This window comes from Bacillus rossius, chromosome 6 (assembly GCF_032445375.1).
Source record: "Bacillus rossius redtenbacheri isolate Brsri chromosome 6, Brsri_v3, whole genome shotgun sequence".
Taxonomy (NCBI): domain Eukaryota; kingdom Metazoa; phylum Arthropoda; class Insecta; order Phasmatodea; family Bacillidae; genus Bacillus; species Bacillus rossius.
Window position 1 is genome coordinate 26,282,841 of NC_086334.1, and position 14,276 is coordinate 26,297,116.

The 14,276-nt window shown below is 36.5% G+C and overlaps 1 protein-coding gene and 1 long non-coding RNA gene across 5 annotated transcripts in view; both read left to right on the forward strand.

The window, feature by feature from the left end:
• LOC134532897 (cilia- and flagella-associated protein 251-like) overlaps positions 1 to 14,276 on the forward strand; it is a 59,647-nt gene that overhangs the window by 23,990 nt on the left and 21,381 nt on the right. For 3 of the 4 annotated variants that reach the window (XM_063369928.1, XM_063369927.1, XM_063369929.1), the window contains exons 16-20: positions 2,870 to 2,959; positions 3,697 to 3,831; positions 5,994 to 6,085; positions 6,923 to 7,157; positions 7,493 to 7,721. In XM_063369928.1, the coding sequence (XP_063225998.1) occupies positions 2,870 to 2,959; positions 3,697 to 3,831; positions 5,994 to 6,085; positions 6,923 to 7,157; positions 7,493 to 7,721 (781 nt within the window). Of the gene's footprint in view, positions 1 to 2,869; positions 2,960 to 3,696; positions 3,832 to 5,993; positions 6,086 to 6,922; positions 7,158 to 7,492; positions 7,722 to 14,134; positions 14,246 to 14,276 lie in introns of those variants that run through there. The other variant, XM_063369931.1, reaches the window with a different exon arrangement.
• LOC134532910 (uncharacterized) lies at positions 187 to 1,957 on the forward strand. Its single transcript, XR_010075206.1, has 2 exons — positions 187 to 412; positions 723 to 1,957. It is a non-coding gene; the product is annotated as an uncharacterized LOC134532910 (long non-coding RNA).

A 14,276-nucleotide genomic window follows, 5' to 3' on the forward strand; every position in this document is an offset into this window, starting at 1 on the left:
CTATTCATTTATGTTTTCATCACAGTTAGTATATGAGACAGTTAAAGTAATAGTGGTGTAAGTCAGTTTTTTTTAAATATTGAGATAATGGCATACCAGTGTTCTCCGCATTATATTCTATAAGATGGAAAGTGGCGTAAGTCATAACTTTTACTGTAGGCCCATAGATAGCAGCACTTGTTTGAATGTCAAGGGAACGTTTTGTTTAGGTTGTAGAATAGTGGTGCAAGTCAGACTTACACCACTTTTCCTCCTCTTTGGACGGCGTAGTCATAGAGGAATGTTCATAGTGTAAACATTACAATGGCTGATGAAGTTGTTATTGGCGATGTAAGTGACGATGACAGTGAGCCTAGTGTTTCAGCACATTCAGGAACTGATGAATGGGAACCATCAAGTTTAGATGATGCTGGTAAGTGTAAATATTAATGAAAGTAATATTGATTGTTATTTAAAACATAAACTAACCTACAAAGTAGCATGAAACCTACAGTACTTTAATTTTTGTTTTGTATTTTTAGTTTTGCCGTGACTTTGGCTATGATGTACTTTTAATTTATTACCATCATTTAACTCTTAAGTTAGATAACCTATAAGCTATAAGAGACAAATTATTTATGGAACACATTAATTCAAATGGAAATAGGCTAGTGCTATGGTAGATTGTATTGGGAGAAATTAATTTTTACTTTTGCTCTAATGGAATTGTGGATATTTTTCAGGAAGTGAAGAGGGGGAAGAAGGCAAGCGGCATTAGAAAGGAATGGAAGTGCTTCACATGAGGAAAGGGAAACTCCAAAACAAACTAGAAAAAGATGAAAATATGAAAATAAAAAGGAAACCCGAAAAAGGCTTAGAAATTCAGGCTGTGAGTGCGAAACACATTGTCACATACAGTGATTCATGTACAGGCCAAAATCACAACTGGAATTTTGCCTTATCGATGTTAAAGTTAGTTGGTAAAATATACCAACAAGATTAAGACTCTCGACTATAAATTTATGGTCAGCGGCCACTCATACTTACCCAATGACACAGACTTTGGGTCAGTTGAGAATTATTTCAAAGGCAAGCATATTTATTTGCTAGAAGATTGGTACTCAGCGATTCTAAAATCACGAAGAAAGAAACCCATGTCACACAAATGGCTAGAGAAGATTTTAAGAGTGCGGCCACCCTTGTGAAAGCCATCACAAAGAGAAAAAAAAAAATATGGATAATGATGATGTGTCGTGGTTACGAATCCAGTGGATTCAATGCCAGCGTAATGAGCCTTTCACTTTATTTTACAAAGAGAATCTTGATGAAGAAATGTGTTTCTCGACTATTAGTATACTCCCAAGCAAACAGAAAGGTAGGCCAAGGCTTTTGCAAAACATTGGTCAAAACTGCCTGTACAGCACACCTAAACCAGTACATGTACAGAAGAAAAAAGACATGAGTGACTTGCTACCTTTCATCCCACCAATACACCATACGTACTTCAAGAATCTCGCAGTAAATGCTACAGTCACTGAAGATGCAGGACCTCTGACGGACGAGGATGAAAGTGATGACTAAAACAACACGTATCACTAAAACAACAAAGTGTTTCAGTGCTTTAATGTATGTTACATCAGTGTCTCAATGTGTTCTTCACATTTGTTTCTAATGCCAGATATATACTTAACATACGTATGTACTACTTAATGCACTATGTTTATATAAATACAATTTGTTACACTTTTAAAACCAGCAGTGTTAACATGCCTTTCGGAATACCCCAAATATATGAAGGAAAAGTGATGTAAGTTATATTAACCCTCTTAAACTCACCCTTATGTGTACATAATTGTTACATATATGGTAGCAAAAGTTAGATACATTATTGCTAAGATAATATAGAACATAATTAAATGTAACGGAAAGGCGTAGAATTAATTGTAGCATAACTAGTAAAACCTCTTATTACTCAAAACTTTGTTAAATTGACTTACACCATTATTACTTTCACGGCCTCATATATCTAAGTGGTTTTGATTCCAGTATAATCTTAAGATCTGTTGTGAGGAATCAAATGATTGGTGCAGGATAGACCACCTTAATGCAACTCTGACTTGTTTCCTTATTCGAAGGAGATTAATCATTATCACAAAACTAGCATATTCATGTCACAAAGAAAATCTCAAAGTATGAATTTGTTTGAAATAATTTAAAGGATCGTTTTTAAAATCAAACACTGCCATGCACAGGCCAGACTGGTCAAATGGTCAGACCACTAGCATCCCACCGAGGTCATCTGAGTAGGGATGTAAATAGAATGGTTTCCACTTGGGGCCAGAACTCATCGTAGTGCCCCCCCCCCCCCCCCCACCCCACTTTTTTTTTTTTAAAAACCAACGGAACCAAAACATTTTCTGACAACACTCATATCACCACCACATACAAATTCCGCTATTCCATTAATTTTTGATTCAACTTAGGTGGTAAATAAATACATTTATTTGCACTCAATTAATTTTTAAAGCATTGCGAGATGGATAGTACGAGAAAAATACCATTATTTTTTTTATATATGACGATATACATGTATGTATCTTTCAATATACAAATAATTCTGTTCCTCTAATTTCTGTAAGTGGGAAACATGGCGGATGTTCTCTGGGTTCCCTCCCCTCCTGACTCAACCCATTCATTTCATCAGTGCTCCACTCTATTCTTATAGCACTCCTAGTCTGTAATGACTTCCATGTCAGCGAGATGTGAAGCTCTAGTTCATTCGTTGATTCATTCACGGGATGTATGGGTAAAATATGAACAGTAATGAAAGTTGTAATTGTACAGAAATGTAGTGGTACCTATAATCAAAAGGTCACTATTTTGCTTGCAGTACAAATACAAAATCTTACCACTTACAACAAAAATGTGCAACAAAACTGCAACGTGTCCACTTCTTGGCTCACCAGTATCTCTGCTACAGGCAAGTAACCTTAATTTGCTATTACACGTTTGTGTCATTGTTATTCATACACTCTTTTCTAAAAGTGGTATAGTAACACTGTCACAGAGCCTTAGCCAGGATTGTGTGAAGGAGGGGGTCCATTATTATAATCATAATCATATTTTTGATGATAAGTTTTCTTTATAATTAAATTTTAAAAGAAAATTGCTTGTTACACTAAAATCTTTGGGTACATTTTAGAACTCTAATATTTACACATATAAATATAAGTAATTATAAGAAACTGAACAGTTTATACTTTGGTTTTTATTTAATTGTATTTAATAGTTTGATGATTTTGTTAAAATAAGTCATAAATACGTGAAACACACATGTCAAGTTTGAATCCATGGTTACAGTAATATGTGTGCATACCAGCATTAAATATAGACTATTTGGAAACACAATTCCTGCTACTTCTGTGTATGAGGCCTGTCGGGCTATAATGGGGAGGAAATAAATTGTAGCCCACTAAGGATTACAATAATCCTTCGAAAATAATCTTGATGTACCCTTATGTAGCTAAGTTGCTCCATTACAATGAGTTTCTACGCTTTATGTAAAACATATCAGTCCACCATGTTGCAGCAAAGATTGGCAGATGACGTTGCCAACTGAAACTTCTCGTAGAAGTAAATAACTCTTACTTACCGTAACAATTACTAAAAACACATTCACTTTTATCTTTTTGAACATATCCTTCTTTTGCTTGGCAGATGCTGCACCTGAATTCTCCACATGAACTCAAGAAGTACATGATGTTTGCTACAGACACACACATTGGTATTCAGATGTTGCCAGTTGATGGCAATCCTTACAAAGCATTGGCTATGGTTGCCCATCCCTGTAAGGTAAAGACAAAATTGTGTAGGGTTAGAAGTGAATAATAGTACTTCATAGCCTGGAACAAGTAACGTTATCTGAACACTGGAACTTGTTTGTCTTCATCATATCAGAGACATGAAATTGTGTTTAACTACAAGGTTTTATTATGAGATAACAAGTTTCTTAAGGCACCCACTAACATTACCTATAAAAAATAAGAACAAAACTTCCAAATAAAAATAAGGGGACCTTAATGGTTATAGCTAATATGATGTGCCAATGTGGCAAGTTAGCTGACATGTCTCAAAATTCATGAACACCAACTCGGTACAAAAATGGTTTGGAGGCCTTTTTAATATTGGAGGTCTTCTCACCTTTATGGAAATATCGTGATCTATAAAACCATTTTACTTTGAAACTTTTTATCATTACCTTTATTTTTTATTTTTTAATTTCTGAACAATATGATAGGTACATAGAAGATTGTTCGGGGGATATTCGTTAAGTAAGCTCCATTTGGTCATTAAAAAAAGTAAACTCGTTAGAAAAGGTTTTTATTGACAGTTTTAGTTTACTTCATCTCATAATTGCCATTCAACTCCAAGCACTTTTGACAATGGTGCACCAGTTTCTTTAACCCCTCTGCATAAAAGTTCATAGGCTGGAATTGGAACAAATGCCTTGGCCATAGGCATCATGGACTTTGAATACCACGCAATGCATGTAGCGTAAGTATAGGCGCTTAGCAACATCTCCAGAAAACATTTAAGCAATCTCTATCCTTGAAGTGAAAATGATGGCTACCAGTTTTTCGGATGAAAAGGATGTCATTTTGGTTGATTTAATGAACATGGGTCAACAATTACAGCAAAAATTACAACATTATGATTGTCAACTGGTTTCATTTCCAGGCGGCGAACTTCTATGCAGAGAGGTTAAAGAAATTGGTGCAGAATTGCAAAAAGTGTTTGGAAATGTATTGCGATTAAGTGAAAATGTGAAGTAGATATGTAAGTAAACTAAAACTGTCAGTAAAAACTTTTCCTCATGAGTTAATTTTTTTAACGACAAAATGGAGCTTACTTTATGAATATCCCTCATATATGATGATTACCTATTATCACCAAAAAAGTTTAAATAATGTAAAACAAGTGTCAGTGTAAACATTTTTTTTTAACTTAACACTCTCAGAGAGGCACACTCGCAATGTTCAGTTTCATTGACTTTTTGCTGGATGTTAAGTATTTTTATGTTGAAATTTGAAATATTAATTAATTGCAATGTGCAGATGTCTCCTAAATAAATTTATACCAATAAGGAGGTCTGTGTGATGTTTCATTAGTATAAAAATATTGAACTCAAAGTGGTGGGTAAATTTTAGCAAAATGTGCAATCATTGTCAATTTTTAATGATTTCATGTTGTAAAATAAAAGTATTTATTTTTTTCAAAATATTATCAATAGATACTTTAAGCATGTATTCCATCAAAAATTTTTGCAACCAAAATTTATTCATTTTGAAATACTTAAAAATGAAATGTTACCTATATAATTTTTTATTGCACAGGTAGTTATGTTGTCTTAAGGGGCCTACCTAGTCAGGGTTGTATCTATGTTAGTGAGGCATGATGATCAATGCGATGCTCGCTGGTGCTTCTAGCATGGTATTGCCTCTAAGCATAGGGAAACTATGAAATTTGAGTGGTGTCCATAAAATTATATGGTGGAGAAATGAAGATAAAGGTGTAATGCTAGACCCTTGAGTGTTTCATGCCTAAATTTTTTTTTATGAAAACATGCATTTTAGCCCTTTTCACTCTTATAAAAATACAGTTTAAAAACAAAGTCTGTAAACAAGACTACTCATGTGCTCTCAGTATGTTCTTAAATGCTTTCCGTAAACAAGCACAACTCGGATGTCTTGATCAGTTTTGAAATTGTGTGGTTTCTTCTGGAGCTTCTGCCCAGGTAGGCAGGGTCCTTAAAATGATTTCTTGCAAATGCTAGTGATGTAGACTTATTACAATTGGCTTGGAAAATTTTTCAGTTAATCATTTTTTAAGGAGTCCTAATAACTATAGCTTTTTGTATGGGAGGAGCAAAGTGTTTTGATCAGTCTTCGTTGGCAGGTGTTATTCAGCAAGAATAAGAACAATATTTTTAATGTGAATTTTTGTGTGTGTCTCAGATATCAAGTATATTGTGTGCTCCTGACAACAAGTCTGTATTTTCTCTTGGCTGTTGCGATTTCAGTCTGCTAATGTGGACAATTAATATCAGGTATGTTGTATGCGAAAACTTTTAAAATACTGTTACCATTTGAGTTGTACATTACTTCAGGTTGTATTTTGTATTCTGTTTATCAGGTGACTGTGTAATTTTTGAAAAACAAAACAAGGGGAAGGAGAGGGACAGGGTGCTGTTTTGCCTTTATCTTTGATGTGTCAGGTGTAACACTGCTCTGTATTGTTAACTGAAATTAGAATCACAGTGGCTTCTCGTGCCAACTACCTGCTAACTCTACTGACCTTTAATAGTTATATTTTGAATATTTGGAGTTGATGAGTCAGTTTTCAATTTCCATAGGTTGAGCTGTATACAATTAGTTTTTTTTTTTTTAAATTTATTTTCTACATCTTGTTTATTGCTTAGCAAAAAATAGGTTGCACTACAGTAAGAATTGACATAATTTGATTGAGTAGTACAAAATAGAGCGCTGTATGTAGTAGGTACCTGTTTAGTATTGTGTACTTATGAGAGCACATGTACATTTTATATCCCAGTTAACCTAGAGTTAACATGTTTATCATCTCCTATGTGTTAGGGTAGGCTTTAAATTCTTGATAAAAGAAGTTTTTTCCCAAAATAAGTGTAGTGATTTTAGAATTTCATACAATTCTTTTCTTCAAAATATGATTATATTTCCTTGCTTTGATCATAAAAATTACCCACAAAGTAAAGTAGTGAAAAAAATAAATATTTAATTCTTTTTACAACTTAATTAAATGTGTAGATCAACCTAAGACAACGCAAGGTATGAGCCGTTGAAATTTTTTTTAGTAACTAGTGTTATAGCGACAGTGGAAGTATTGATAGGCATCTTGTTGTGGTGGACAGCTCTGTGGAAGTGATGTTTCAAATCGGCGGAGAAGGCCTGGAGCCGTATCACTGCCTCATTGAAGGAGGGCAGTCTGGCTGGTTGTTCAACGAGATGAAAGACCTGTTTTACTACTCACAAATACTGCACTTTGGAGAGAACAAGAAGACAGAGAGACAGGTTTCCCGATCCATCCCGTTGAGTGTGCTGCCAGACTTGATGAGAGCCGTGGGCTACTATCCCAGCGAGTATGAGGCGAGTACATTGCTGGTTGCTTGGTGGTTCCCTAAATAAAGGCAGCCAAATTATTATATAGTTAGTGATAGTACAATACCACATAAATAAAAATAAAATTTGGCACCATCTCTGTTTTGAAGTGTTTGAAAGTTATAATTTATTTTTTCATATTTTCGGGCACCATTTTTGTAAATTTCTTATTTAATAATTATATATGTATTTACAAGTATTTTTTATAAAAGTTTCACTGCTTCAAAACTACTGTACAACCATAACCTATTCATGTATGTGGCCAATTTTGAGAATTGTGTTGATTATTCTGCTAGTTAAGAATTGATTAATGAATGTTGCAGGTGGAGAATATGATCCACGAGGTGAAGTATGCAGACTTTGCACTAACAGGTATAATCAATGAACAAATACAGTTTGAAGATTTTGTGCGATTGTACTTGAATCATCGCCCAGCAACTGGTATAGTGCTTCGGGAAATTGAAAATGCTTTTTCGGCTATTGCTGATGAATTTAGCAACAATGAAGCAACAATAAGTAATGAAAAATTCGTCAGTATTTTGAAAGACAGGGGTAAGTTTGATTAATTTTGGTAATATTTCCACCGGCTGATAGTTTTGAGTTGAGTTATGTTGACGCCGTCCCCGCTACCTGATTTAAGAATTAATGAATTTAAGCTATGGAAATTTAGAATTTTAACTGGTGGGCGGGGTTCTTTGCCTCGTGGCTGCAGGTGGGGACGCGTCGACAAAGGACCCCCCGGGCTGCTTAGGCCACCCAGGATGCCGTGATGAATAAGGGAGAACACTTGAATGTAACTGAATTTATTACCACGTTATATGGTACAACACGCCACATGGTACATGGCGCCGTTACGCAACTGGCCGTATCATCGTCTACCTTCTAATCTCCGCATACGCAGCCCTCGAGGGACGGCACTGATTTATGCAAAATACACGGGGGGCTACCTCCCCGCTTAACACACCCTTGGCATAGGCAGAAAACACAAGTGGCTGATGGCCGAAACTAATACTAGAATTAATACCGTAGGCTAAAATCTGACATGGAATTGTTCTGCAGAGTGAGGTGAATTAGTTACAGAAGTACAGTTCAGGTTAGATTGACATAGTAACCAGAGTTCCGTCCTCGCTGTGGCGTAGCGGACGCGAATGCTGGGTGCAGGCGCAGCGGTACCGGGGCACAGCGAACTCACACGCGACCGTGGCACATCCCAGAAACTGAGTCGTTAGTAAATGTCATTGAACGCATTTAGCTATTAAGCAGCCCCGCATGGGCAAAGTCCAAACTCCTGGCGGAGGTATTACAGCGTGAAGCGCAGGCACATCGGCGTGATACCCTTAACAAAAGTACTTACGTATGATAATAAAAAATGCTTATGCCTGAGCCACATTCAATTAGTAAAGGACCGCGTGAAACTTCACACGGTCGGTTTAGGGCCGGCCGTGGAGCGGATGAAAATGGATTAAGAGAAGATTGAACTATTGAAAACTACATGCTGGTTTTGGCGCAAAAGTGAAGGCTCCACGTGCGCGGGGCTGCCGGCCCTGATGAGTGCTTGACTGCAACCATGGGGAAGAAACTCTAATTACCGAGACTGAGACCTAGTTTTTTGAAGTAGTTATAGGCCCATCCGCTAGATAGTAGTTTTCATAATATATTGCTGACATAACTACATTAATTTATTAGGAGAAGTAATGTATAAGCTATTATCAGGCAAGCAAACCAGTGAAAATTCACTCTATTTAGGTAGCCACTAATTTTGTGGTGTGCAATACAATAAGATTTTGCACCTCCTACTCCTTTATTTATTACATGACGGTTTATTACAAAACAGCATTAAGTATTTTCGCATCGATTAAATTAGTTTTGCGCCGCCAAGGAGATAACTTAACATAACAAAAAAAAAACGTATTAACTAAAAAAACTTTGTATTTGCTGGTAGTTATGGGCCTGCCCAACAGATAGCGACACATGTCGCGTGAAACATGATTTCAGTTTCCACTGTAAGAGTAGTACTTCAATATTTCCATCATTGTTCTGTGACTGCGACTGACAAAGCTCCCTGGCAACCCGGGCAGAGGGGGCTCGACTTCCCGCGGAAAGTTACGGAGCGCGGGAAGATGGTGACGGCCAGCGTTGTAACACAAAAGCACCTGGATCAACATGAATTAATTATTTAGAGATTTTAAAGACATAAAAAGTTTTAGTTTTTCCCTGAATTACATTTGCATGTGCACTATGTTTCGATGGCACATCGCCACACCCGGCCGGGCGTGTCGCACAACACAGCCGGCCGTGACTAGCGTCACGCCGTTCGGCACACTGCCCTAACTCACTCTTCCTGGCACGTGCAGACGTGTTCGTTGCACACGTCTTAGTCAGGTGTTGAGGAGACACAATGGCCTGTGCGACCCGAGGGAGCACTGACAGGCGGCGTCAATGTGGATAGTTCTCCATTTATGTGGGATTTGGCTGTCCCAAGCTAGCAAGGTGAGGTTGATGTGGGTATAGAGCAGAAATGAGAGGGCATCAGTTGAGGTACAACTCTTGGTATGAAACTCATTATTCTCTGTTCACTCTTAGCTGAGTTTTGAAATAAACAAACACTGTCGTATCACTGCAAGTGATAGGCTGAATTCATCTTGCGCGCCAAGCACTAGTTGCAACACACACACTTCAGTACAGTCGGTGCTAATAAAATAACGGAGAAGTAATATAACAGGAAGCACCGTAGCACTTTGTTCAGTGCAGCTGGTTCATTTGCGAAGAAAAAACTATGCACTTTACGACTAATAGCCGTCTTCACAAAATCATCACAAGTTTTGATAACAGGATACTCACGTTTCCTTTTCTTCCCGGGAGATGTTATATGTCCCAGTGTCCTGTAATTCTTTCCTTGCACGAAGCACACTGCTCTTCGAAACACCCATAAATTCTGCAGTTAAACTCGCAATATTGTTCACACGACAATCCGGATATTTGTCTGAAAATGTTTTACAAACAGCAACACAATAGTTTTCTGTGCACTTTTCAAAGGCTTTCTGTTCTGTGCTTTACAAAACTCGGTCTGGCGTCAGCCATAATAAACCGTGCGTGCGCGAATCTGAAATACAACTGTTGCGCCGGGCATCAACTGTACACTGTACACTGTACACTGTACACACGGTGTCTGCTAACATAATTGTAAGTAAATACTTGCTGACACATTAAACTGTATTGGATATTAATGGTGAAGAATGAACGGTGAATAGCTACAGGGAACTGTATGACGGAATGACATTGCAATTGTTCGTGTGTTCATAGCTTTCTGAGGAAGGGGCAGGGGGAGCGCTCCTGCCCCCTCCCCCTTTGAGTTTGAGATAGTTGATAGAATTCATAGAAACCTTAAAAGTTATGTGATACATGCAGATCATATTTACAGTTATGGCCATGATAACGTTTAGGAATTTTTAGATTTTTTTTTTTTTTTTAATTGGGGCGTTTGTAAAGTTGTACATACATTAAATATTGGGAGGAGGCCCCACAAATGATTTGTCCCCAGGCCCTAAATTTTTCTTGACACTAGTAATGGATAATTGAATGATTGTAATACACCCTGTTCAAGATAAGGTGTTACCCTTTCAACAGGTGCTTTAGCAAACATTCAGACTTTGCCGTATGAATCTTCTTATAAAATTAATTAAATAATTATCAGCACACAATTAGCTAGTCTGGTGCTGCACACATTTTTTTTTTTGTTTATTCTTTCTCAATACAGCTGTTAGTGTCTGAATGTTCACTAAATTACTTGTCAGAAAGTGACACCATATATTGAACAGTGTGTATGTGAATCTAATATTTGCAATTATGTGTGAAACAAACATAAGCTAGAGATTTTTTTTCCCAAGCTTAATTGTAAGCAGAATGGAAATGTCAGTGTAAAAATATTTTACTTGTGATTTCAGTAACTAGCTGTTGTGATTAAACTAACCACTACTTAATCACAGTTGCATTCAAGTATTTTTTTTACAAGCACATAAATCATAAAAAAAAGTCAATATTTTTTTAGTTATGGTCAGAAATTAATAAGTGATAATCTAGAGATTGGCAAATTATTGTAATTGGTATTTGGCTAAACATCATTTGCTTGAAACAAGCTCTACCTGAGAGGTACTGATCCATCCAAGATAGCAAAGTGTTGACCATTTGTTTGACGATGAGATTGTTTAGCACTCATAAATTCCCACTATTGCAAAATTTCCTGTATACATTTTCAAATGTAAGCCTTCAAAAATTGTTTGTTTCTTTTCTGACAATTGTCAGATTGATGATTGCAATCATCCAAGGCTTTATGTTAGGTAGATTTCATTATCTATTTTTTTTCTACTGCATGTGTACCTGTAAATGTGTTATTGTTCTTTTTCGTTTGGTAGTCCAATATGTATACTAACATAAAATAAACAAGCATTAGATACTACCATATTTATCTGAAAATAATGCAACTCTAAATATAATGCAACCTTAATCCATTTGATTATGAGCTTATAAAAATTCTTTATAGGGTAAAACTAAGAATTCAAACACACAAAAATTAATAAATTAGTAAATTTATACCATATTTACTACTGCTTTTCTGGTGCCACTTTTATCAGCAGAGTATTTGCATGGCCTTTTTTGAAACCTCATGCTGGCAATAGAAAAACAATTAGGTTCAACCGTTTTATTAAAAATCATGACTTTATATTCAGTAAATACGGTATATCTGGCATTAGAAAATTATTTAAATTTCTTCAAGCAATTAATATGTTAAGCAGTAAAATTAGGTAAAGAGTTTGTTCGGCATTGTATACCCAAACATCAGGTCATTAACCTAAAACATTTAGACAGGTGGCATATCCAATAAATAACCATATACAGGATGTCTACCAGATCTAGTAAATGAAATTCCCTGATTTTTCCAGGTTTTCCAGGTCTAAAACTGAATTTTTCCAGGTTTTCTGTAAAACAATTACGACATTCCACAAAACTGAAAAAACTGCATAACAGTACATTTACGGGTTTCAAAATATTTCAACTCACTTAAATTATTAAAAAAAATACCTTCTTCCAGACGTGGCCAAAGTGACTCAATTGATGGCAAATAAAACATGCTGCTACAAATATTTCACACACTTACTTTTGCAAAAACATAAGTAAAATGAAGCTCCCATCAATTTCGCAGTGACTCAACTTTTGCGTCTATTGCACTTGCTTCAGAACGAGCCAAATCCAAAACTCGAGCCTTCTTCAACTGCAATGCCTTGATCTCCTCTTCAACTCTTCTTTTTCTGCCTTCTTGTCTGTAGCTTCCTTTTCTTTTTGTTTTGTTTGCAGGGCTTCCTTACGCCTACAACTAGCATTTATTACATACTGTAACATGGACTTGGTGATATCAACATGCTCTACACCTCCAGAACGTTGAACAAAGTCGTACATCTGTCTTAGTGCGTTCAGTATTTCTTCCTGCAAGTTTTCAGTCAGCAGATTAGAATTCACTGAAAATCCTCTTTCCAATGATGCATTTCCATTGGAAAGTACCAACATCATACTCACAAACTTTAGAAGGCCTGTTTTGGCAGCTACTGTATGGGCCTTAAGGATGAGCATCCACAATTGATCAAAGCGCCAGTCTTCTCGAGAAAAAGACGAGAACAGTGCTTCAGAATCTTGAGAGGAACATACCAACTGATATGATCACTCAATGTTATCAGCTTCTAGTCCTTATAGCCACTTGTTTTGAAGACAACATTCTAAACTGTAATTCACACGCTGTTTCCTCACACCCGAATTTAAAGCCACAGACGGACATAAGCAGGAAATTCCCTTGGTAAGTTTGTACTTCAGGGGACTTTTGTCTTGAGTTTTTTTACCATAACCTTTAGACAAGTCCTAACATCATTTTTCAGTAACAGGACAGACTTTAATGGTACTTTCTCTTTCTTGATGGCATGGCATACTGCATAACCCAACTTGATATTGTTAGCAGTCAATAGATTTTCCTGGTTATCTACATCCAATTGAGATACATTGCGTTTCTCCCTAAAGCTCTTCAGTACCTCTGGTTTCAAAAACTTTCCTGCCAAAGCTAATAAAATGTCTACCAGTGAATCATAGAGAAAAGGTGCCATGGGTGCTTCACTTTGGAACATTGTGAGAAACAATTCCAGCTCTGATGCCAGAGTAGAAGAATGTCAATTTTACTTCTAGAAGATTATCTTCAAGAGCACTTTTCACTATACTGAAAGACACAGATGAAATAGAAACTTCACTAACAAATTTCTTTTCTTTAGGTGGGATAAAGTTTTCATGGCATGCTCAGCAACTGCAGTATTCCATCTGATTGCACAAAATTTCTTGGAAAAAAGCTCTGATCCAGTTATTCTAATGTAATCTGCCCTCCTTGCAGGTACATGCATAAAGAAATAGTAACTGTGCCTGAAAAAACTAACAACATCCAATTGTATAGCAGAAATTCCAGTTTTGAAAGCACCATGGACCGTATGAAGTCCACAGCTACCAATTTCTAGCAACGATGGCGAATCTTCACCAAAAGTGTCTGTGATATGTATTTTCAAAGCTAACAAAAATGCCCAGTTTACGTTGAGGGCATCCATAGATACTAAAAATTAAATGCACCTGTCGGTATAATCCGAACGTGGGAAGCACATGCTGCAGTACGTACATCAGCAGGATAACAGACCAGCTTGAACCAGTTTGTATCACGTGATTTAACGCCACTTCCGAATTCGATGGTAAATAAAAGAAAATGGACGTGGGAACTGTTCGTTATTTTCCATCCAAAAATAAAATAATGGGACGCTGTACACTTGATGCTACGTCAATGCAAGCAGATCAATAAACAAAAAACGTTTTGACAACTACAACCTACCAAACAAAAATTCCCTGATTTTTAACAAAATTCCCTGATTATTCCCTGATTTTTCCAGGTTTTCCAGGTTTTCCAGGGTCAGTAGACACCCTGCATATAGCATGTACAACAGTAGTCAGCATAACTAGAGTTTGATAGCATTCAGAAATTAAGATGATTATTTTTATGAATCTGGTATGTAATGCTTGTATTCTAACAGT